The sequence below is a fragment of the Mus musculus genome, chromosome 12 (genome assembly GCF_000001635.26).
Source record: "Mus musculus strain C57BL/6J chromosome 12, GRCm38.p6 C57BL/6J".
Classification (NCBI taxonomy): domain Eukaryota; kingdom Metazoa; phylum Chordata; class Mammalia; order Rodentia; family Muridae; genus Mus; species Mus musculus.
Genome location: NC_000078.6, coordinates 76,548,099 through 76,571,008, shown reverse-complemented (window position 1 = coordinate 76,571,008; position 22,910 = coordinate 76,548,099). Strand labels below are relative to the sequence as shown.

The 22,910-nt window shown below is 49.6% G+C and overlaps 1 protein-coding gene across 12 annotated transcripts in view; it reads right to left on the bottom strand.

Annotated features, from left to right (window-relative positions):
• Plekhg3 (pleckstrin homology domain containing, family G (with RhoGef domain) member 3) overlaps positions 1-22,910 on the bottom strand; it is a 47,187-nt gene that overhangs the window by 9,481 nt on the left and 14,796 nt on the right. For all 12 annotated transcript variants that reach the window (XM_006515873.4, XM_006515875.4, NM_153804.4 and 9 more), the window contains exons 2-12: positions 10,491-10,880; positions 8,706-8,803; positions 7,185-7,254; positions 6,866-6,912; positions 6,602-6,752; positions 6,376-6,507; positions 6,029-6,211; positions 5,758-5,850; positions 5,431-5,517; positions 5,192-5,225; positions 4,743-4,841 (exon numbers count right to left, since the gene is read on the bottom strand). In XM_006515873.4, the coding sequence (XP_006515936.1) occupies positions 4,743-4,841; positions 5,192-5,225; positions 5,431-5,517; positions 5,758-5,850; positions 6,029-6,211; positions 6,376-6,507; positions 6,602-6,752; positions 6,866-6,912; positions 7,185-7,254; positions 8,706-8,803; positions 10,491-10,841 (1,345 nt within the window). In that variant the 5' untranslated portion in view covers positions 10,842-10,880. The remainder of the gene's footprint in view (positions 1-4,742; positions 4,842-5,191; positions 5,226-5,430; positions 5,518-5,757; positions 5,851-6,028; positions 6,212-6,375; positions 6,508-6,601; positions 6,753-6,865; positions 6,913-7,184; positions 7,255-8,705; positions 8,804-10,490; positions 10,881-22,910) is intronic.

Genomic DNA, 22,910 nt, shown 5'->3' with positions numbered 1-22,910 from the left:
TAAGAGAATCCTGTTTCTACAGAGACCTCAGCCCACCTCTACCCTGCCTGATGAAATGTGACGGCTTATGGATGCCCTGATTTTCTGTAACTCTAGAGTCACAGCAAAGTCTACAGAGGTCTTTTAGCTGCTCCTCAAGGGGTCACACTGAGACCAGCACAGTTGGCACACTCCCTGTCTATATCCACATAAGTAAACTCCTAATTGCTTTTTGAAAAGACACGTCTCACATAGCTGGCCTGAAATTTGATACGTAGCCAAGCATATCCTTGAACTTCTGACCCTTGTGTCTCCGCCTCCTAAGTGCTGGGATTCCTAGAGTATACCACCTACCTGCTTTACACGGAGCTAGGGTTGAATCCAGGGATTCATACATGCTAGATGACCACTCTCCCTACTGACTACAGCCTCTGTCTCCTAATTGCACGCACTTCTGTTGTTTTGTGCTCACACATGTTTGGACATGTATTTGTATATGTGTGAAGGACCACAGGTCCATATCAGATGTCTTCCTCAGGAGTGCCACACCTTATTTCTTGAGGCAGGGTCTCTCAAGGAACCTAGAACTCACCAATCAGCAAGACTGACTATTCAGAAACCCCGGGAATCCTTCTGCCTCCATCTCCCCAACAATGGAATCAGAGGCACGCACAGCTGTGTCTGACTTTTAATGTGCAGACCGGAAAATCCACCTGAGGTCCTTGTTGAGGTTTGGTCTTTTGGTACGTGTTGTAATGCTAAATACTGGCCCCCAAGGCCTGGTTGCCCCCAGGGATGAGAGAATCTGCAGGTAAACCCAAGTGATTCTATGTAACCTTGCCCCAAGTTATCTCTGACTGGTGATAACATTGCATACAGCCTCTAGCTGGGCAGGAGATAGTCGAGTTTTTTTTGGTTGCCAGGCTTGGGGTCAGAGGCAAGTACCATGAGGAGGAGAGAGAGAAGGTGGGAGAGGAGAGATGCCATGGGGTAGGTGAGTCATGAAAACATGGCCATGAGGGCTAGCCTATTAGAGTTAAGAGCAGCCCAGATGGAATATAGCAAGTCATAACTCGGAGTTATTGATACCGGTGGTAGGTAGATATCTGCCCAGCTTTAGTGTTGATTAAAGCTTTTTATAAATATAAAGGTTATGTATCTTTTATCTTGGAACTGAATAATCTAAGGTGGAGTAGAAACCCCAATTTGAGAATAAACAGAACCATAACAGGTTGGGGTTTTGTTTTGTTTTTATTTATTTTATGTAAATGAGTGCTCTATTTGTGTGGACACCTGCATGCCAGAAGGTGGCACCTGATCCTAGTATAGATGGTTGTGAGCCACCATGTGGGCTGCTGGGAATGAACTCAGGACCTCTAGAAGATCAGACATCTCTCCAGGATCACATCCCTCAGGACCACATTCTTATGTGGCAAGCACCAACTACCCTCTCTTGATTTCTTAATGAGGAAGAGGGCTCATCAGGATAGGCACTAGCTGCCAAACCAGATGGCCTGAGTTTGGTCCCCAGAACACACATGGTGGAAGGCCATAACATTTGAATACACACATTACCCAGAGAGAGAAATACATGTAGCATTAAATTAAAATGAAAGGTTTTAAAAAATGTAACTAAGTGGGAAATAGAAATGTTCTATTCTTTCCATTGAAACCTTTTAAGAAGAATATTTAAGAGTTTAAAAGCTATGATCTTAACTTATACCACGGTGGCTTTGTCTGCCTGATACAGCTGTGGTGGTGGTGGTGGTGGTGGTGGTGGTGGAGGAGGAGGAGGAGGAGGAGGAGGAGGAGGAGGAGGAGGAGGAAGGAGAGGAGGAAGAGGAGGAGGAGGAGGAAGGAGAGGAGGAGGGAGAGGAGGAGGAGGAGGAGGAAGGAGAGGAGGAAGAGGAGAAAGAGGAGAAAGAGGAGGAAGGAGAGGAGGAGGGAGAGGAAGAGGAGGAGGAGGAAGGAGAGGAGGAGGGAGAGGAGGAGGAGGAAGGAGAGGAAGAAGAGGAGAAAGAGGAGAAAGAGAAGGAAGGAGAGGAGGAGGGGGAGGAAGAGGAGGAGGGTGGGAAGAGGAGGAGGAAGAGGAGAAAGAGGAGAAAGAGGAGAAAGAGGAGGAGGGTGGGAAGAGGAGGAGGAGGAGGCGGCGGCGGCGGCATAAGACCCTGAGCCTGGGAACCTAAGCTGTACCATGCGGTCTCCGTCCTTCCTCTCTGCAACTCCAAGGACTGCTTTTACAAATAATTCCTCCAAATCCATCAGCTGATCTCCACCACACAGGAGAAAGAAGAGCCACTCTAGGGAACATGCTAGGAGCAAGAGGATGGACACTCCCCAGTATTATGGAAGAAATGTCATGATGAACATGAACCTCAAATACAGGCCATTGCCATGGCCACCCACAGTGCTGCCACCATCACATCTGGTAGCTGGAACACCATCAATAGCATTGCAGCACCAACTCTAGAAAAGGAAAAGTGCAACGGTGGTCTTCTAGAAGGCCCCCAAGGATGAAGCATGTCTCAGAAAAATTAACAAGTCTTTAAAAAAGCCAAGCTTGCCTAGCAAGTGCAAGGGCCTGGATTCGGTCCTCAGTTCCGAAAAAATATAAAACAATAAAAATAAAAAATAAAATAAAAAGCCAACTCTCTAAGTAGTCACAGGCTAAAATCTCAGCCACATGGAAATTTCAGCTCATTTCCCAACCATCCTGGACAGCTACAGTCTTGAGGTAGAAAGACAACAGTTTTACTGAGCTATAATTCACACACTATATATACCACCTGTGTAAAGTACACACTTCAATGGCTTTAAATACATTAGCAGAGCTGTTCCTCAGAGCTGCTGCTAGTGGTGTGTGTGGGGTGTGTGTGTGTGTGTGTGTGTGTGTGTGTGTGTGTGTGTGTGTGTATTTAGGGGTACTTTTCTAGTTTGGGGGACTTTTCTGTTTTTGTTTTGTTTTGTTTTTTAGAGACAGGTTTTCTTTGTATAGTCCTGGCTGGTCATAGAACCCTGAAGACCAGACTGGCCTCAAACTCTTGAGATCCACCTGCCTCTGCCTCCTGAGTACTGGGATTAAAGTTGTGTAACACCACCACCTGGTTGGGAGGCACTATTTGTCTTCTGTGATACTGAGGACTTGAACCTAGGGCCTTGGCACACTAGCCAAGTGCTCTGCTGCTGAGCTCTTACCCCTACCTCTTAGAGCGAAAGTTCTGATGTTGATGTCGTGATAGACAATGGTATTAATACCACAGCTATCCTAATTGGCAATAACTGTCAACCTGTCACAGCCTAGAACCACCTGAAAGCCTCAAGTGAGTAACCGTCTTTTATCAGGTTGGTCTGTGGGCAGGACTGTAAGGGATTGTCTTGATTGCTAATTAATGTAGGAGGACACGGCCCACTGTGGGAGGCACCATTCCCTAGGCTGTATAAAGAATCTATCTTAGCATGAGCCATAGAGAGTCAGCTAGCAAGCATCCTCCTCCACGGTTCCTGCTGTACTTCTCAGCTGTGGAGTGAGTTCCTTGGTCACAGGTAATGTGTGGAATAGCGAGTGGGGCTGCCTTAAGTTCCTGTCTTGACTTCCCTCAATGGGGTGTGAGCTGAATGAACCCTTCCCTCTCCTAAGGTGCTTTTGGGGAGAGTATTTTATTTTTCTTTTCGGTACCAGAAAAGAAACTGGAACAATTACCACTGCTAGACTCTTCTAGTACTAAGCTATGGCAAGCTAAGAGAGACCATTAGAGGGAAAGGGAGAGAATTACAGAAGGGAAGAGAAATACAGAAGGCCTGCGACCAATAAAGCAGCACCCCAGTTTGAGGCTTTTAATCATAAAATTTAAATAGCCAAATTAGGCCAGCCTAGAAAGGAGTCACCTGGAATAATACCAAATATTGCAATCGTGAAAACTCCCCAGAGACCACCTGGCTCCAGAAAGACCAAAGTTAAGCTATCAATCCCAAGTGTCCAAGGACCCTGAAGGTGGTGGCCAAACATGACCCAAATACTCGTGAATCCAACCAAAACAATATTCTCAACCTAAAAGCATCTGTTCCAAGCTACTGTCGCATGGATCTCGTTTCCAGCCTTGCCACAGCTTAATCCAGATCTGCATCTGGGGCTCAGACTTATTGTTAGAGAGAAATAGAGCAAAAAAAAAGTAGAATCGATCACAGAAACATCCCCTCCCCACACCATCGCGGCCGAGCTAAGACTTAAAGAGCAAGGTTTTTATCCTCTCTCAACAGACGCTTCATTCTAATAACTCCACGAGCACATAAGCAAATCCCGTCATGGAAGAAAACCCAGGAAAGGAAAATAGCATGACCCAAAATAAATATTTCCTGTCTGGATTTGGTGCCACTCGGTCTAAGCGTTTTTCCGCCCACCCAGCCTCTGCTGTCACTCGAGACCTGAACGGAGAAACTATCCCATGATTTCCAAGTGCTACTCTGGCTGAGCAGCAACGCAAGGAGGTTTAGATGGCTAAGAAGAGACGCCAAATCCTGAATAACAAACATCCCCAGGCCCTTGAGCAGGTGGACAGCCCTGGTGAGCAGAAGGCACAGGAGGTGGTTGTTGGAGGGAAACCCAGGCATAAAGAGAAAACGGTCCACAGACATCCACCAACCCACCCTGCTGTCCTCCCCAGCCTTTTGAAGAGACCAGCGCCCCACTATGTCGCTGCAGATGATCCCAGCCTGGGCCAAGGATCCTAGAAAGAAGGTTCTTGTCCACACAGCCCTTCCCTCACCAGACTGCCGACGTCCTTGGCGCACGTGGCTAGACACCTCATCCTGGGAGGACCAGGCCTTTTTCATCCGCTCTGGGCTGCAGCGATACCGACTGGGATCTGTAGCCAGGAGAGAAATAATTAGGTCTCTGATTCCCCAACGGCCTAATAGAAGCTGCCCATACCGGATGGCATATTCTTCACCCACACCGGCTCCTGATGGTGCTAGATGCCTCTTTGGAGGTCCCCCATCTTCCATCTTCTTACAACTGGTTGCTTCAAGCACTGAGAAGCCCAGTCATTCAGTTGGACCATGTCAGTAATTACACAACTGATCCCAGCCCTTGGCAGCAAGGGCCCCCATCTTTCTTGCTCCTAGGCAAACATATTAGATAGGATTTGCCCAAGATATGGCCTGACTTAACCATGTACGCAATTAGGGATGAAACAGGCAGAAAAGGGTAACTTACAATAGGAGTCCATTTCCAAGATGGCTTCCTTGGCCTAGAAGGAAAAGAAACCCATATAGTAATTACCTGACTACACCTTGCCTGTCCAGAGGACACCCACAGTTTCATGCCATGGCTTGTATATCTGCGGTGCACAACACCCAGTGTGCACTGGAGCCAGGAAGAAAGGCTCCAGCAGATTCTCGGGAGCTGGGTCACGCTTTCCCTGAAGCCCATCTGAGAGTGCCCTAGGAGCCAACCTTCTGGGGTATGGTGGCATGGTGGTTCTCCAAGATGAGCCTCTTGATGTGGTGAGTCCAGCTCCGTTTCTCCTCCACGGTCTTGGCCTAGGAGGGCCCAAGGGGAAAGAACTGGGTTTATTATTTCAGGTCAGAACTGCCCAGCACACAGTACTTTCTACCAAGGGACAGAAAGAGTGGGAGGACTAGGATTTCTGTCTATACCTCGGATAATCTCACTTTACAGATGGAGACATTAGGGCATGAGGCAGCCAGGGAACAAGGCAGTCACATGCAAGTGTGCTTGAACGTCTGGGTCCCCAGCCCCTCACCTAAGCCACTCCTCACCTGGATACTGTATTGTTGTTTGCTGTGCTTATAGTGGGTGACAGTGAAGCAGAGAGAGTCTCTGGTGCTTTCGATCAGCATCAGTGAGGAGCACTGTGGGGAGGAGGGGGGCAGAGAACAAGATAATTAAGCAGGAGAGAGGGGGACCCCAACCTTGAGACAAGTCTCAGAAGATGGCAGCAGAGCCCATTGAAGCCAGAAGGAAGCTGGAGCCAGGGTCCATAGGAAAGAAGAGAAGACAGCAAGAGAGAGAGAGAGACAGCATAGTTACCGGAATGTGGCCCTTGTAGACAAAGTGGTCGCCTCGCTTCTTGGTAATGAGCAGTATCTTGTCAAAGAGGAAGAAAGTTCTGTCATTGCGCACGCGGTGCACACGAAAGGTGGCTTCCAGGACCAGCTCCCCGTAAGTGGTCAGGTCCGGTCCCTTCCAGTTAATGAGCAGTGACTGGATCTCCTGCAGTAGAGACCCCGACACCCCGAGTCAGGCCTCACTGTTCCCAGGAAGCTCACACAGACGCCACCCCAAAGGCTTCCTCAGATACCACGCCCCGACTCAGCCGAGCACAGCGCAATCAATACTCCTGCTTTCAAGCCTCGTCTCCTCCCAGCCCAGAGCACCTGTAGCCGAACTGCGTGCTCATGCCTCCTCTTCATGTCGTTGATGTACCAGGCCACGCACGTCATGGTGTCGATGGCATCCTCCACCACCTCGAAGCCATCCTCTTCCTCATCAAAATGTTTGGCAATTTCCTAGACAATGACAGCTGTCTGAGCGAGACCGACTCCGAGGCTCTACCCCGCACCCCGGCACATGCCTGCTATCTGGGGGGAAGGCCTGAGCTACCTGGAGCAGCAGGTGGTACTTCAGGACGCGCTGGACCGGCTTCAGCAGGTAGGAGCCCAGAGGCAGGGAGTGCTGCAGCAGCTCCTGCCGATCTCTGAAGAACTTAGCTTGTTGCTTGTCTTGCATGCACTCTGTGAGGGCTGCCACTGAGCTGGGAGGGGTGGGAATGGGTGTTATCATCTGGGGAAAGTCTGGTGGGGGGTGGGCAGGAACCCCATACTCATCAAATGGCCCGGCTGTCCCTCTCTACCCAAAATTACTCACTTGGGGTAGTTGTTGCAATACTGAGTGTATATATCAAACTCTTGGCTCTAAGGAAAGACAAAAAAAAAAAGAAAGGGAAAGGATTACAGGGAGCTTCTCAGAGGACTAGACATGGGGGCGGGGAGGTGGGGTTGGGTTAGTACTGGTTCCCAACTCCTAGGAATAGTCTTCTCATTCCTGAGAGCCTGCAGAGCCATGTTGGCATCCCACCCACCTACCAGCCTTAGACAGGGATGCCCAGTGCTTAAGTGTCCTCTTATATTGGGGCTCTCCAATCCCAGAAGCACAGGACAAGGAGAGGGGACCCAGTCACTCTTACCCTTTCCACGAAGCAGCTGGCCACTGCCACAGGGTCACTATTGCAGCTGTCCAGGTCTCTGAGAAGCTGGCTGTGGGAGGGGACAGAGACCATGAGATCCCCTCCTCTGTAGCTACATACCCGCTGCCCACCTCCTCAGACACAGAACACAGCTATCCTTGATGTCATGCTGTGAGTCACGGCTTCTGCCCTGAGTAAACCCTGCCCCCGGGAATACCACAGAAAGTATTCAGAACACCACACACACCCGGAGACCCACATGCTCAGCAAGCAACGGAGGAAGAGGGCCACACCAGTACCCACCTTAGGAGAGGGCACAGCTCCTCTGTAGGCAGGAGTCAAACACACAAAAGAAGAGATTAAAGGAGAGAAGAAAAAAAAGAGAGAGAGAGGGGAAACTAGCAAAGACCGCTCCCAGATAGGAGAGTGCAGGGGGAAGAGAGACAGGAGGAGACTCAGCACTCTGAGCTCGGGTGGGGGCGCTTGAGAGACACTGGAGACAGCAAGCCTCTCCTGTCCATGCGCTTCCCTCTTTCCTGCTCTGTGCCTTCCTAGGTCTTGTGTGTGTAGCCCACACTCTTAACTACACACTACCCAGACTCCTCCAGCTGCAAAGAACCGGAGGAAGAGTCTTGCCGGGTCAACTGCTGCTCTCTAAACTGTTTTTCTTGACAGTACCCTTGTCTGAGAGTCTGTGGTCCCAGAACAGCAGACTGACTCTTCAGGGGCTTATCAAGCCATTTTTGCCTGGCCATTTTTGCCTGGCCTGTGTGATAGCCTAATCCAGTGGTTCTCAACCTTCCTAATGCTGCAACCCTTTAAATACACTGTCTCATGTTGTGGTGACCCCAACCCCAACTCTAAAAATTTTTAAAGCTTTCTTCTTTTTCTTTTAATATTTCTTTATTTTATGTATATGAGTACACTGTAGCTGTCTTCAGACACACCAGGAGAGGGCATGGGATCCCATGACAGATGGTTGTGAGCCACCATATGGTTGCTGGGAATTGAACTCAGGACCTGTGGAAGAGCAGTCAGTGCTCTTAACCTCTGAGCCATCTCTCCAGCTCTCTAAAACTTTTTCACTGCTACTTCATAACTGCAGTTCTGCTGGTGTTATGAACTATAATGTGAATGTATTTGGAGGCAAAGGTTCACGAAAGTGGTCACCACCCACAAGCTGAGAACCCACTGTAACAGGCCAGACCTTCAGAGAGTCTTTAGTTCCCTTGGAATCCGTGGGAAAGAAGAGAAATAAACTGTAAGATGTGCAAGATGATATAGAAAAAAAAAAGAGGCACCCACAGGAAGCACACAAGTATGCAAGGCCTAACACCATTCCTGCAAGCATGTGACCTAGAAAGGCCAGCTGGCACCCTCTCCCAGCCTAGCACCAAGATCTTGTGCAAGGGTAGACTTCAACTCCCCATGGCCACAGTCAGGCCTATGTGTCACAGCCCGTGTGTCCAGACATCCAGGGGTTCTCCCCAGGCCCCCAGACAACACAGGCCTAGCACATACCTGTTCAGTGCATATATGCTCTCTATGTTCCCAAAGAGGGCGCTGACTTGCTCTGGCTTCAGGAGTCCTGGAGTGTCAATGATCTTCAAGAGGTAGTCCTGCACGGGAGAGAGGTGTGAACACCCTGCACCCCTTGGCTTGATCACCTAACCCCCCAAATCACACCTCACTCTGCGATGACGCAATCTTTGCGGGCAGCGCCACTGTCCTGAGCGACAGGTATTGACTCAGAAACAGACATCCACTTGGCACCTTGGAATGTAACCTTATTTGGAGACAGGGTCTTTGTCATTAAACTGCTCAAGATGACATCATTTAATATTTAAGGAGGCTCTAAGTCTAATTGCTGGTGTTCTCCACAGCGAAAAGGGCACAGCCAGAAAGCAGGTGATGGGAGGAAACCAGGTCAACGCAGCCACAGGACACTTGAGAAAATTAATCATGACTGTCTGTAATCCCAGTACTTGGGAGGCAGAGCCATGAGAACTGCCTTGAGTTAAGGGCCCTCCAGAGCTACACAGCAAAATCCTATCTTGGGGGGGGGGGGGGGCTGGCGAGATGGCTCAGCGCAAGAGCACTGATTACTCTTCAGAAGGTCCTGGGTTCAAATCCCAGCAACCACATGGTGGCTCACAACCACCCGTAATGAGATCTGACGCCCTCTTCTGATGCATCTGAAGACTGCTACAGTGTACTTACATATAATAAATGAATAAATCTTTAAAAAATAAATACAATCAAGCCAAGAGGCTGGTGAGATGTCCCATCAGGTAAAGATGCTTGCCTAGTGACCTGAATCGATCCTCAGAACTACTTAAAGATGGAACATCTTCACTTCATACACATGCTCAAACATACACACATGCATATGTGTTCAAGTAAACATGTTCTCTTTTTTTGTTGTTTTTTGAGATGGGTTTTTTTCTCCATTTGCAGACCAGGCTGACCTTAAATTCACAGAGATCTGCCTGCCTCTGCCTCCAGAATGCGGGGATCAGCGTGCATGCCCCCACCATACCCAGATCTCATTTTAGATTTATTTATCCATGTATTTTACATATACGAGTGCTTTGTCTTCAGACACACCAGAAGAGGGCATTAGATCCCATTATGGATGGTTGTGAGCCACCACATGGCTGCTGGGAATTGAACTCAGGACCTCTGGAAGAGCAGCCAAGCGCTCTTAACCGCTGAGCCATGTCTCCAGCCCCACACTTTCTTAATCAAAACAAACAGTCTGAAAGAGAATTCATTTGTGGTGCTTTAAGTCAACAGGTTTTGTGCATAGCCCTAATAGACTCACACACCTGCCTCCTCACCAGGCACATGTCACCTTTCCCCCGAATGCCCTACCGCATGAAACATTCTTCTACTGCCATGCCTAATCTTTTTCAGGCAAAGAGCCCGAGGCTCCAGACATTGTGCCCATGCTCAAGGTTCCACAGCCATGAAATAGCAGAGTGGGGAACCTGGATGAACCTACCCAGGTTTAATCCCTACAGAGCTCTTAGGGGTCCTCCTTGTCAGGCTAAAGCCCCTCCCTGTGCTATCACAGTGCCCACTCCCCAAGCAACTACAGGAAATTCTACAACCCTACTAATGTGGCTTGGTATCATAAGGAAGTGTGAGAAGCCAAGAGTCCCCACTAGGCAGGTCCCCAAAGCTTCCTCATGGCCTTATGAGAAACAAATTTAGAAAAACAGGTTGTACTAAAGAGCTGGGCCACTGGAGGCCAGCATCCTAAGGCCTCTTAGCTAGCCAGCCCCTCCCAGACTCAGCACTCACCTCCACAATGCTCCGTAGGTCCTGCACATACATGCGCTCTGTTTCCACGATCTCTCTCACCACCCGGCCCAGATAGCTGAGCTTGTGGTAGGCAGGACTTGTCCCTGCACGGCCGTTGAATGGGGAGAGAGGTCCCTTCATGTTCAGCCAGCCACTGGAGTTGTTGTTGCTGTTGGGAACATGCCGGTCCCAAGGGGAGCCTGTCCCATTCTGGGCTGAAGCCTCCGAGCCAGTGGGCTCCTCCATGGCACTGTGACTGTCACGGGAGGAGCCAGATGAAGAAGTGGTGGACACTAGGCTTCGTGGCCGCTCCTGGCTGCCATCTTGGTGGAGGGCAGTGGAGACGGGCATCCTGGCATCGCTGCCTGGGGCTGTCACCTCGGGGAGATTCTGGAGCAAAACAGACAGATGGAGGGTCAAGCTCTAGTACCTGCAGAATCAGAAAGCGGAAGGGAGGTTGCCAGAGACAGGGAGGTGCGGAATGGGAAGTCACTATGAGTGGGTCCAAAGTTCACTGTGTAAGAAGATGAAAACGGTTTCAGAATGGATCGGCATGTATGTGGTAATGACACAAAAGTACTCGATGTCACTGAACTACGTTCACAAATGGTTAAGATGATCAATTTTCACTTTTGCATGTCTTACCACAATTTTAAAAACAAGGCCACGGAGATGCCCAGCAGGTAAAGGCTCTTGCCACCACGCCTGCAAACCTGAGCTGTGTCTCTGAGACCCACATGGTGAAAGGAGAGAACTGAGTCCTGCAAGCTGTCCTCTGACTTTCCCATGAGTGCCAAAGCACGTGCAGCCACCTCCGGGATAAATAAGTGTAAAAAATTAAAAACAAACACACAAAATTAAACCCCAGGGAAGACCATTCCCTCAGTCTATGAACACTGACTGATGAGGTCCCTCAAGGTAGTAGAGAGGCTACCTAAGCTAACATAATAGTCTAGGGTGCCTTCTGAAGAACTCAAAACCCAGGTCTAAGGGCTGCGACTATAGCTCAGCTGGTAAAGTGCTTGCCTGGCACGCACAAGGCTGTAAGTGTTAGCACTGTATAAAACCAGGCATGGTGCCACATACCTGTGATCCCAGCACTTGGGAAGTAGAGGCAAGACCATCAGAAGGTCAAGGCTATCCTAAGCCATACAGTGAGTTCCAGGCTAGCCTGGGCCTCATGAGACCCTATCAAAAAACTATTATTTTTTAAAAAAGGAAGAAAACTAGACAAGCCAGCCACTTAGGCAAAGTGCTCAGCCTCTTGGGTTTTACCCGTAAAATAGAGCGTACCCCAGAGCTATGTCCTCAAAGGTAAGGCAACCCCACTGCCTGCCTCTGAGCACGGTACATGGCAGAGTGAATATTCCACAAACCATCAGTACATGATGATGATGGTGGTTATCACAATGTGTAGCCTACGTGCCTGCCCCTCTGGGCCCATGCTAAGCATCTCTGCACAGGGTAGGCCAAAGGTTGGTTCTTTTTTTAAAAAAAATTGTATTTATGTGTTTATGTTTGTGTGTATATGTGTACGTATGTATGTATATACCATATATACACATATGTAGTATATGTACATATATGGTTCTCTCCTTCTGCCATTAATTTCAAGTCATCACCGGGCTAGACACCTCTACCCACTGAGCCGTTTCACCAGCCCAGGCTCCTTGTTTGTTTGTTTGCTTGCTTATTTATTTATTTATTGGTTTTTCGAGACAGGGTTTCTCCGTATAGCCCTGGCTGTCCTGGAACTCACTTTGTAGACTAGGCTGGCCTCGAACTTAGAAATCCGCCTGCCTCTGCCTCCCAAGTGCTGGGATTAAAGGCGTGTGCCACCACACCTGGCTCCTAATTTCTTACAACCAGCAAGTAATACTCTCAGAAGAACTGAAAATCTCAGGGCACCCAGTATCTCTGCCTGTACCTGAAACTTTCTCTCTACTCAGAGGGAAGAGAGAAGATGAGGAAAACTGAGCCAACGTTCCTCCTTGCCCCGCTCCCAGGTACCTGCTGTAGGCAGGCCCTTGACTCAGCCAGGCAGGAAATTCCCCTGTGCTGAGCCACAGCTGAGTCTCCTCTTAGCACAGCCGGGCAGAATGGCTCAGCAGGCAGGAAGCTGCACCCAGGTGAGACAAACACGGCCACAGGTGGACTTTAGTCCCTGAGCAGATGGCACTACTGCTCACAGCAGTAGTGAGAGAGAACACCTCACGCCTACCCATGGGACCAAAGCTGCCAGAATGCTCTCTCAATTGTTTTCCCTGGAGGAGGGGGGAGAGGAAGAGGAAGAACTTTAGGCACTTTTCTCACCTCTACTCTCCCAAGTGTTCTTAACTCCAACCTGAGACATAGAAGCTACCAGACCAGGTAGCTTTTTTCTTTCACAATATAATTGTAATAGAAATACCTGGCATTCAGGTTATTTGATGTGCAACCCCTGTGAAAGGGTCATTCATCAACAGGCCTGGTGCACAGGCAAGCTATACCGAGGACTCATCTACGAACAGTTGTCACTTACTTCCATCCATTTTCTTGTCTCTCTCTACTCTCACCTAGAAACCATGGTCTTCAGACTCTGCTTTTTGCAAACATTGTCTCTCTACCGGGTATTCACTCTCTGTACCTACTCCATGTTGCATTCAACCTTCCAGTCTCAGGCTAGAAGTTCTCTCTCGAGCATGCTCTCTGGGACCAAAAGCAGAGACCCTGGAGGCCTCTGCTGTGTACTGATTGCCTCCGGTCTCCTCTTCTACTCTCACATGGAACTGAGATTAGCTTGAGAATCTCTGCCCTGGGCTACCAGTTACATGATCAGGGATCATTAAGGACTGTCTGGTGGCTAGTAATGGTTAACACATTGCTGGTTTTAACTAGATTTTCCCCCTTCTTTTTGTGATAGGGTCTTCAATGTTTAAGGTTGGCCTCCAACTAGCTCCCAAAGGTGACCCTGAACTTCTGATCCTTCTACCCACACCTCCTGGTTCCTGGGATTACAGGCACATGCCATCCCGCCTAATTTATGCAGTGCTGGGGCTCATCCCCAGGGCTTCCTAAATGCTAGGCAAGGATTTTACCAAGGGCGCCACATCCCCAGAGTGTTGCTTTAAGCTAAAAGCTAAGCATGCTCAGACCCACTTGTGGTCCAACAATAACTCAGACCATTAGAAGGGTCAGTACTTGGTCACTGTGTCTCAGCTAAGGGATTATACAGAGCCCTGTGAGATACTCTAGCTAAGCCTATCACGTGACAGGTGAGAGCCCAGTGGCAGCTCTGCTGTTGGTGCTAGTGTATGCTTCTGCCTAGGGCACAGGAGCTGATCTTAGGGGGAACACTCCGGAGAAGGCTGCTGCTGCTGCTGCTGCTGCTGCTGCTGCTGCTGCTGCTGCTCTCTGCTCTGCTGCTCCCTCCAGCCCTCCCCTCCAAGAGCCTTTATGTTAACTAGCTCACTACCGAGCCAAGGGCTCAAATGCTACATTGCCCTTGATCTCCACCCAGGTCAGATCTAGCTAGAAAACAACCAGGCAAAGAACTTTAGACGTTCTCTCTCGAGCATCCTCTCTGGGATGAGAAGCAGCAACCCTGGAGTTCTCTTGAGACCTTTCTCAAATTAGCCCCTAGGTCAGGTCAGCTCCTGAGGGGAGGCTAAACGGAAAAGACCCAATTCCCAAATGAATTTCACAGCTAGCCAGGTCATTAGCCTTACAGAGAGTCACCACAGCCTGCCCCCCCCCCCTCTCTCTCTCTCACACACACACACAATCACACACACACGCACAATCAGGGGGGTTAGTCTCTGAAAGGTACCTTCTGAGAATCACTCTTTAGTTACATACAGCTTTCTGATTGCAAATCCAGCAGTCCTGTTGAAAGCAGAGACTACCTACCTGCATCCCCTGGAGCCCAAACAAAACAGAACACTCACTGGCTCAAAGGTCTGAGGGCTGCAGGGTGGTCTCACCTATCCCTGGCAATGCCTTGCAGCGGATGCTATTGTGAGTGCCCTTGTCCAAATGTACTGAGTATGGAACTGTGCCACACTTGGGACTCCATGCCCCATACTCTCACAGCTGCTACCACACTAAAGGACCTCATACCAGCAAAGCATTAGTCACGGTCCCTTGGGTGCCACTGCTTTGATTTAGGATAAGCTACAAGGACACGCGTTAACTTGAAAGCCTGAGACCTACATGACCATCCGAAGGACTGAGAAGGCTACTTCTGGAGCTGTCCCATGTGGCCAGTCTCTGAAGACTTACGCTAGCACTGGAACAAAATAGACAGTACAGACTCTGGGATCGTGGGCCATAGGGGAAGCAGTGAGCAGAGGATCCCCAGGGTCAGATGACACACACAGACTTGCAGTGATCTGGGGTCCTATCTGTGATCACAAGGGTCTCCCTCCTGGAGAAAGAGGCCAAGAAAGAAGGATCCAAACAACCCGAGTGGCAGTGAACATGGAAGAGCAAGACTCAAGAGTGAACAGTTAGGCTAGCCACAGGGTGCTGACGGAAGACATATCCTATTCAAGAGGCTGCCCTGAGTCACTGCCAGGTGGAAGTGTAGACCCCTTAGCCAAATCTTCCCCAAACGATCCCTAGGGCAGAGCGACCTGTCCTTTCTTCTGATGAACATCACCCACTGTCAAAGATTCACCCTAAACCAGAACCAGAATCTGGTCCCTCAAACTTTAGTTTGTTTGCTTGTTTGGTTTTGGGGTTTTTTGTTTGTTTGTTTGTTTGTTTTGAGACAGTGTTTCCCTGTGTAGCCCTGGCTGTCCTGGAACTTGCTCTGTAGGCCAAAGCTGGCCTTGAACTCTGAAATTTCCCCCTCTCTCTGCCTCCTCTGCCTCCCAAGTGCTGGGATTAAAGGCGTGAGCCACTGCTGCCAGGCTCAAACTAAGTCTTTTAAGACAAAGTCCACCGGGGAAAGAGGAGAAGGAGAAGCAGCAGCCAAGACTCAAGCCCACCTATCCCACCACAGTCAAGTCCCCAGCTATCTCCTGCAGAGATAGCGCTCATCTTTCAGCACTGGGCAACCAGCAAGTTATCGATCCATAAGCCAGCCTTCTGGAGAACTGAATCTCAAGTCCTACCCTAGAAGCCCTCTTTGAGACGCTCCCCCAAAGAATCCAAGGGAGAGAAGGCCACCCATCCTTCCTTCTCTCCTTCCTTCCCTCCCTCCTCACCTTCTATATCTAAATTGAAATATTATCTACTGCCTTCCTCCACCCACACCCATCTAAAGTGTATGGCTCCACCCCACAAGGACCTTCCCTGAGTCTCCCCAGGCAGGGAGACAGGCAGGCTGCAACAGGCCCCTGGGATTCCTAGTAGTAGACTGGAGCCAAGCCTGCACCTTTCTCTTCCAACTATGTCTCAATAGCGTGCCCTCAATTTGACCCAAAAGGGGGATACCCCCAAATCCACAGAGGCTCTGTACTGTCCTCGGGCCTCTTGTCATTCAGACACTCTTCCCTTCACAAAAGATCCTCTCACAGAAGAACCCACTGGAGCCTTCTGGAACTTGTTGCTGATCCTGGGGAGACCCCTGAGAATTGTCTACACTTCCTCTAACTGTCCCTTCTCAGGAGAAGGCAGGAGAGTTAGAGGAATTGTAGACTTGGCGAACCCCAAGTCTGGCAGGTGGGGAGTTTGGAGACTCCCAGTAAAAATTTGGGTTCCAATCAATCTTTCACCTACTACCCTTCACCCTACCCAGGAAGCCCCACGTGCCACACCTACCTCAGCAGCACCAAGAAAAGGAGTGGGGGTGGGGAGTGGGGGAGTGGGGGGGGGATCCAAAGTTCATGGGTCCCTGTGGGGAAAGAATTCATCCAGCCCCTTCGCCAGCAGCTGTCCTTTCCTCAGAGACAGTCCAGCCTCCATCCACTGGCCTTCTTGGCCTCCCATCCCAACCTCTGGAGATCAGAGCAGCCAAAGGACCTTTGACCTTCCCCAGAGCAATCCTCAACTCTACTTTCAGAACCTCCCTAGAGAGGGCAGAAGGAAACACTAGAGAACAGCTACAACTTTTCCACTGAAACAGGTGGAGGAGCAATGTGAACTTCCTTAGAGATCTCAAGCGAGATACACAAACCACTGGGCTGTGCTCTCCCCACAAGTCACCCCCCCCCACACACACATCATACTTACTTCCTAAGTGTTCCCAGAAGCCCCACTCTTGCCAATGTGTTCTTAAAGCTACACATTCCCTTCTGAGGTTCTGGGGGATGGTGGGGGAGGGGGGAGGCCTCTCCGGGGGTTGTGGCTGTCACTATCCCCAGTGTGTGTCACAGGCCCATTCCACGCCTCCTAGAGATTCAAGGGCCCTGCGCCCCGAGACGATCCCTGGGGAGTGCTTGTGTTCAATGTGAGCAATGTGTTCTGGAGAGGTTGTGTGAACAGTGTGACCGGGGTTTCAGGGCCACCCAAGCCCAGCCCAGCTGGCTGGGACTCATTTTCCCTGAAGAATCCATTTTCCCACCACCCAGGAACAGCAGGAGCCCTTGGCTGGCTGGAAGGCAGCAAGACCACAGCTGCCTAGAGGATAGGACACCTGAACCCCAGAGGAAGACCAGGCCTACAGACTGACGTCCAAAACACTCAGCTTGCCCTTCGAGGAGAAGGGAAGCCCCTGGCACCTCGCTTCAGAGGGAGGACACAATCCTACTTCCTACTGCTCCTTCCTCTCACAAGGGGGGCATAGCTTCATCATGCTTGCTCTCACACTTGAAAGCCCCCCCGCCTCTACAATCGCCACTTTTAGAATCTACTCTGCTTCAGCCATTCATAAACCCTCCCGATGTATACTCTATTGCTGGCCAGATAGGACGCCACCACCACCAAAGACATTCACATCCCAATCCTTGGAACCTAATGCGATCAAATACAGCGGTGGTTCTCAGCCTTCCTAACGGTGCGCTCCTTTAAACAGGTCCTCATGGTGTGGTAGCCCCCAACCATAATATTATTTTCATTGTTACTCCATAACTATAATTTTGCTACTGTTATGAGTAGTGCATATCTGATATGCAGGATATCTAAGGCGTGACCCAGGAAACAGTTGTTTGACCCAGAAAGGGTCGTGACCCACATGTTGAAAACCACGGAAATAAAAGAGTATTGAGAAGTGGAAATTATCTTGGATTATCTGAGTAAGCCCAACATATCATAAAAGGCACCCAGCAGAAGCCTGAGTCAGAAGTCTACAGGATGAGGAAGGCCAGTCGGATTGGGAGACGTTACCTTTGACCACAGAGGAAGATCACAAAGTCAAAGGGTACACAGCAGCCTCTGAAAGCTAGAGAGAAAGAAAAGGGAACACATAGCCCCATGACACACACACCCCCACCTTGAAGACTGGGGGACGAGGGAAGTGAAGAGCTAGCTCAGTGGTTAAGAGCATTTGCTCATACAGAGGAACCAGGTTCAGTTCCCAGCATCCTTGTGGAGACCTCATACATACCTCATACATACATTCAGGCAAAACACTTATACACATAAAAAAAAAAAAATCTAAAAGTTTAATGCTTTAAAATGCATGCGTGTGTGTGTGTGTGTGTGTGTGTGTGTGTGTGTGTATGTATGTATGTGCGCAGGAGCATGTATGTGTGTGTATGTGTATGACAGTGGAAACAGGAAACTACTACTATGCTTCTCTCTGCTCTAATGGTCCTGGGTATCACTTGACACACTGGTTCATGAGGTCGATATAAGTAAATGTTTCTTTGGGCCTAAGTCTGTAGAAACCCAGCAGGCTGGGTCTGAACAGGGCAAGGCACCCTTAGGTGCTCAATAAACACCCACGGGAAGACCTACAGTTCTAGAACACCTCTCACGACCTCCCATAGGCAGGAGAAGGCTAAACAGTTGTTGAGATCATGACTTAAGCTAGTTCCTCCTACAAGTGCTCACATTAGTCACTGCCAGAGAGTCCCATGAGCCCAGACGTCCCCAGCATCGGTGACTGATCATTCACCCCAGCAATCTCGTCATACTTGGCCCCACAGAGGCAGCCCTGCCATGCCACAGACTCAGCGATCAGTCATAAAAGACTGGAGGAGAGGGCAAGCAGCCAAGTCTAGACATGGGACTGCTGTGATAAGGTCTCCCTATATGTATTCCAAAGAAAGCAGCCGAGCAAGAAGTTTCACATGGACAGAGGAGGGGGACGGCTTCTGCTCACAGCTGGGCTAAGTCTATCTGGTTTCTGGCAAATCTTGTCACCAAGCAGAGAAAGACACAGAGTACCAGAAGAGGAAGCAGCCAAGACCTTGGAAGCAGTAAAGGTTCCTGAAGGCTGTGCTGAGGGAACTGCACAGCCTGAGGGAACTACGGAAGGAGCCTTTCCTCTATAGGTTTAAAATATCTTTTTTTGTTGTTGTTTTGGTATTGATTTTATGTGTACGGGTGTTTTGCTTCATATATATCTGTGCCTCACTTGTGTACCTGGTGCCCACATAGTACAGAAGATGGCATTGGATCATCTGGAACTAGGGTTAGAGATGGCTGTGAACTGCCATGTGGGTGCTGGGAACTGAAGCCATGTCAGTGCGTTTAACTTCTGAGTTCTCTCTTTAGCTCCTCATCTCTAGGTTTAAAGGGGGCGAGGGAGGAGGGGGGGTGGGGTGAAGGGTGCTGGGGATATAGCTAAGTGGTACTTACACTAGGTCCTGGGTTCAATCTCTAGCACTTAAACAAGCACACACAGCTGGGCGGTGGTGGCGCACACCTTTAATCCCAGCACTTGGGAGGTGGATTTCTGAGTTCAAGGCCAGCCTGGTCTACAAAGTGAGTTCCAGGACAACCAGGGCTATACAGAGAAACCCTGTCTTGAAAAACAAAACAAAACAAACAAACAACAACAAAAAAAACATACACACTCACATTCTCTCATTCACAACCACTATTACTTATTAGCAAAGTTCAAGGTCAGGGCTGGAAGCCCCAGCCCTGAAAACTCCCCATGTTATTAGCCTCACCCCCATTTGGAGAGCTCCTTGCTTTGAGGCCTATCGGGAGCTAGCTGCAAAAGGAGAAATGGAACCACAGCTATAGCATTTGTTACTGAAAGCGCTTCAGAGGCAGGGGAGAAACACAGAGGGAATCTATTAGGGCCTGCAGAGCTCTCAGCAAAGAAGAGACAACGTGGGCACGCAACAGAAGTTAAGATGCACTGCTTCATACCAGAGGCTTGGAAGCAGGTAGATCTTCACTTTCCCACAACTGTACTATATGTGGCCTTAAACTTCAAGTTCTCCATCAGATAAGTGGTCACAATAACCCTGTCTGTCTCCAAGACTGGAGGGCGCCAGTAACCTGTGCATCAACAAACAGAAAGCTGACCAAGAACCAGAGAAGAGAATACTTGCTCCACAAGCACCCGGATGAAATATTCTTCTCACTTAGACCTAAATTTGTACCCACCCATATCTCATACCATAACTCAGCAGGTAAAGGCTTTGCCACCGAGCCAGAGGACAAGGACAATGGGTTCCATCCCTGGAACTAACATGATGAAGAGAACCAGCTTCCTCAAGCTGTCCTCTGACCATCTCATGCTGTAGCATTCACACACCCATACAAAACACATACACGCACACACACACACACACACACACGCACATATACATGGACAGATGCACACATGTGCACACACATGCATACAATAAATAATAATAATAATGGCTCAAGTCAAACGTGGTGGACCAGCAGTGTGTCCTAGCCCTTCACACTAAACCAGTGTGTATCCAGCTTCTAGGGTCCCAACACAGTTCAGACCAAGGTCTCCCTCTCACAATCTCACAAGAGCAGCTCAACTGAAACTCACACCAGAGAAGCCCGGGTCAGTAAGAGCCCCCACTGCGAGCGCTCGACAGGACACATTCCTCAGCTTTCCACAGGGCAAAATGGCAGAGGCAGCAGAACTGTGGGGAGTCACAAGCCCAAGGGAAAAGACAGTCAAAGCCCTGTGGGAGCGAAAGCACAAATAAGTGAGCAACACACTCCATCCTTCACACTAGTCCTTGGGTTTTGGAGAACAGCTTCAGCCAGTCATAGCAGCAAGGAGGAACCCTGTGCTGGTAAGTCACAGGGAGTATTATCAAAAGGCAGAAGAATACAAGAGCCCAGGGCTGTAGCCTGCTCTAGTGGTTTTGATCCCCCCACCCACCACCCCATAGGCTCAGATAAACTGAATGCTTGATTCCCAGTTAGTGGATTTGCTTAGAAAGGATTAAGAGGTGTGGCCTTGTTGGAAGAGGTCTGTCACTGGAGGTGAGCTGTGAGTTCAAAACTCACACCAGGCCCAGTCTTCCTCTCCCTCCCCTCCCCCCTCCATCTGTCCATCCTTCCCTCTCTGCCTCCAATTTATTAATCAGATGTAAGCTCTCAGCTACTGCTACAGCCCCATGCCCGCCTGCTTGCTTACTGCCAAGCTCCCCACCATAAGGTCCTGGACTCACCCTCTGAAGACATAAGCAAGCCCCCAAACTAACAGCTTCCCACCACTGCCTTGGCTATGGTGCCTCTTCCCAGCAGTAGAACAGTGGCTAAGAGGGGCTATCTCTGCTTCCTGGACGCGCCTCCATGCCTAAGCTCACTTGGAGATAACACTAGCTGGCATCCCTAAGCTTCGAGCTTGGGAATTCACTCACTCAAGCATTTATTCAGCGCCTACTTTTTGCACAAAGACACTGTGGCAGCCATGTGGGAGCCACAACAATGAATCGCACACAGGCCGGACTCACAAGAGCTTCTTCTATGAGGAGAAACAAGTGCAGCGATCACAAAGCAGGGTTAAGGGGCAACACGGGCTGGGGGACGTGGCGGGGAGACATGGCTGGGGGACGGCTTGCTAGCATGTTTCGGGTCTGGCGTTCAAGACCTTATCCTGTGAAGACAGGACTCAAACATCCAGAGAGTCAAGTCATGAGATGCCAGAGAGCTCCGGAAGGCCTCCAGCTTAGGAATGTGACGCTTCTGAGCCTGATGCTAGGCCCTGGGGACACTAGAATTGGTGACACCCAGTCTCTGTCTTTGAGGAACTTGAACTCTAGAAGGAAAAGGGCTAGTAGGCAGATTATCTATTTAACAATGCCCTGAGTACAGCACTTAAGTCAATAATGAATTAACAAAAGAGACTAACAGAAGAGCAAGTATGCCCGGGACCTGCAAGCTTTGTAAAAGGAGGTGATATTTTGACTGAGTCACAAATGAGGAGAAAGCCAGGCAAAGAAGAGATCCAAAGGGGGTCAGCAAAGCTGGATTCCCTTTAAAGGGAGAGCATCCAGGACAGCTGGAGCAGCAAGGCCTGGGAAGCAGGGCCTGGGAGCACCTGACTTGCTTTGTGAGAAAGGACAACCAGGGCAGATCTGGAGGATCAAGCAACAGAGACAGGTGGAAACAGGCCCCAGGTGATGAGATGGGAGAATATGCCCTCAAAAGGCACCACTTGAGACTCAGACTGCAGCTCAGGTGCCCACGGGGCCAAGATGTGTTTGAAAGGAAGGTAGAGACCCAGGACCTGCAGACATTCCACAGCTGATATCTAGGGAGTGAGGTAGGGAGTGAGGTGGGGGCTTGGGGGGAGTACCCCAGAGATCACTCCACAGAAAGGAGTTAAGATCTACCCCGACTCACGCACAGAGGGAAGATGCGTGACCCAAAAATCAAGGTGACTCGAAGCAATGTGTAAATTAGGTGTTTCAGGAAGGCAGGAAGAGCTGGGATGTTGTCCAGTTGCTAAAGTGCTTGCCTGAAGGAAAGATTGAGTTTGATAGCTAGTACTACATAAAAACCAGAGGTGGAAACAAAAGACTGGAGGTTCAAAGCTATTCTTAGCTACACAGGGAGTGTGTGTCCAGTTTGGGCTGTATGTGACCTTTCTAGAATGGGGTAGAGGTAGGGTTGAAAGGGACTGTAAGAGCCATCACCCAAACAGCTTAATGCAATTCCTCCTTACCTGAGGCTATTATCCAACAGGGACCACTGAGGTTCCAGTCTTAGCTGGAGGGGAATCTCCCTCTAGGAATAGGGGCTTATAGCTCTCATCTGGGCGGAGGAAGGGTCCATATGAATCTTAACATCAAAGGGATACCCCCCACCCCATCTTTTACCTTTCTTTCCCACACTTGTCAGAAGTGGGGGGTGAGGCTGCCAGCACGGTATCTCCCTCAGTCTTGGCTCCTTCCTAATTCTAAGCATGAGCCTCCAGGTACAGAAACAACCGTACAAGACACGCTCTCTCCTGGACTGATGTAGTTAAAACACCAACTTCCTCCTCCGTGGCTTCTCCACAATCCACCCCTACTTCTGCCCGGGCCTCCACCAGGACCATACGATCCTAGCCCAGAGGCTAGGGGAGTGGCTTTTCCAAGGCAGACCTTAGGGATTTGCACACAAGTGTAAATCCTCACA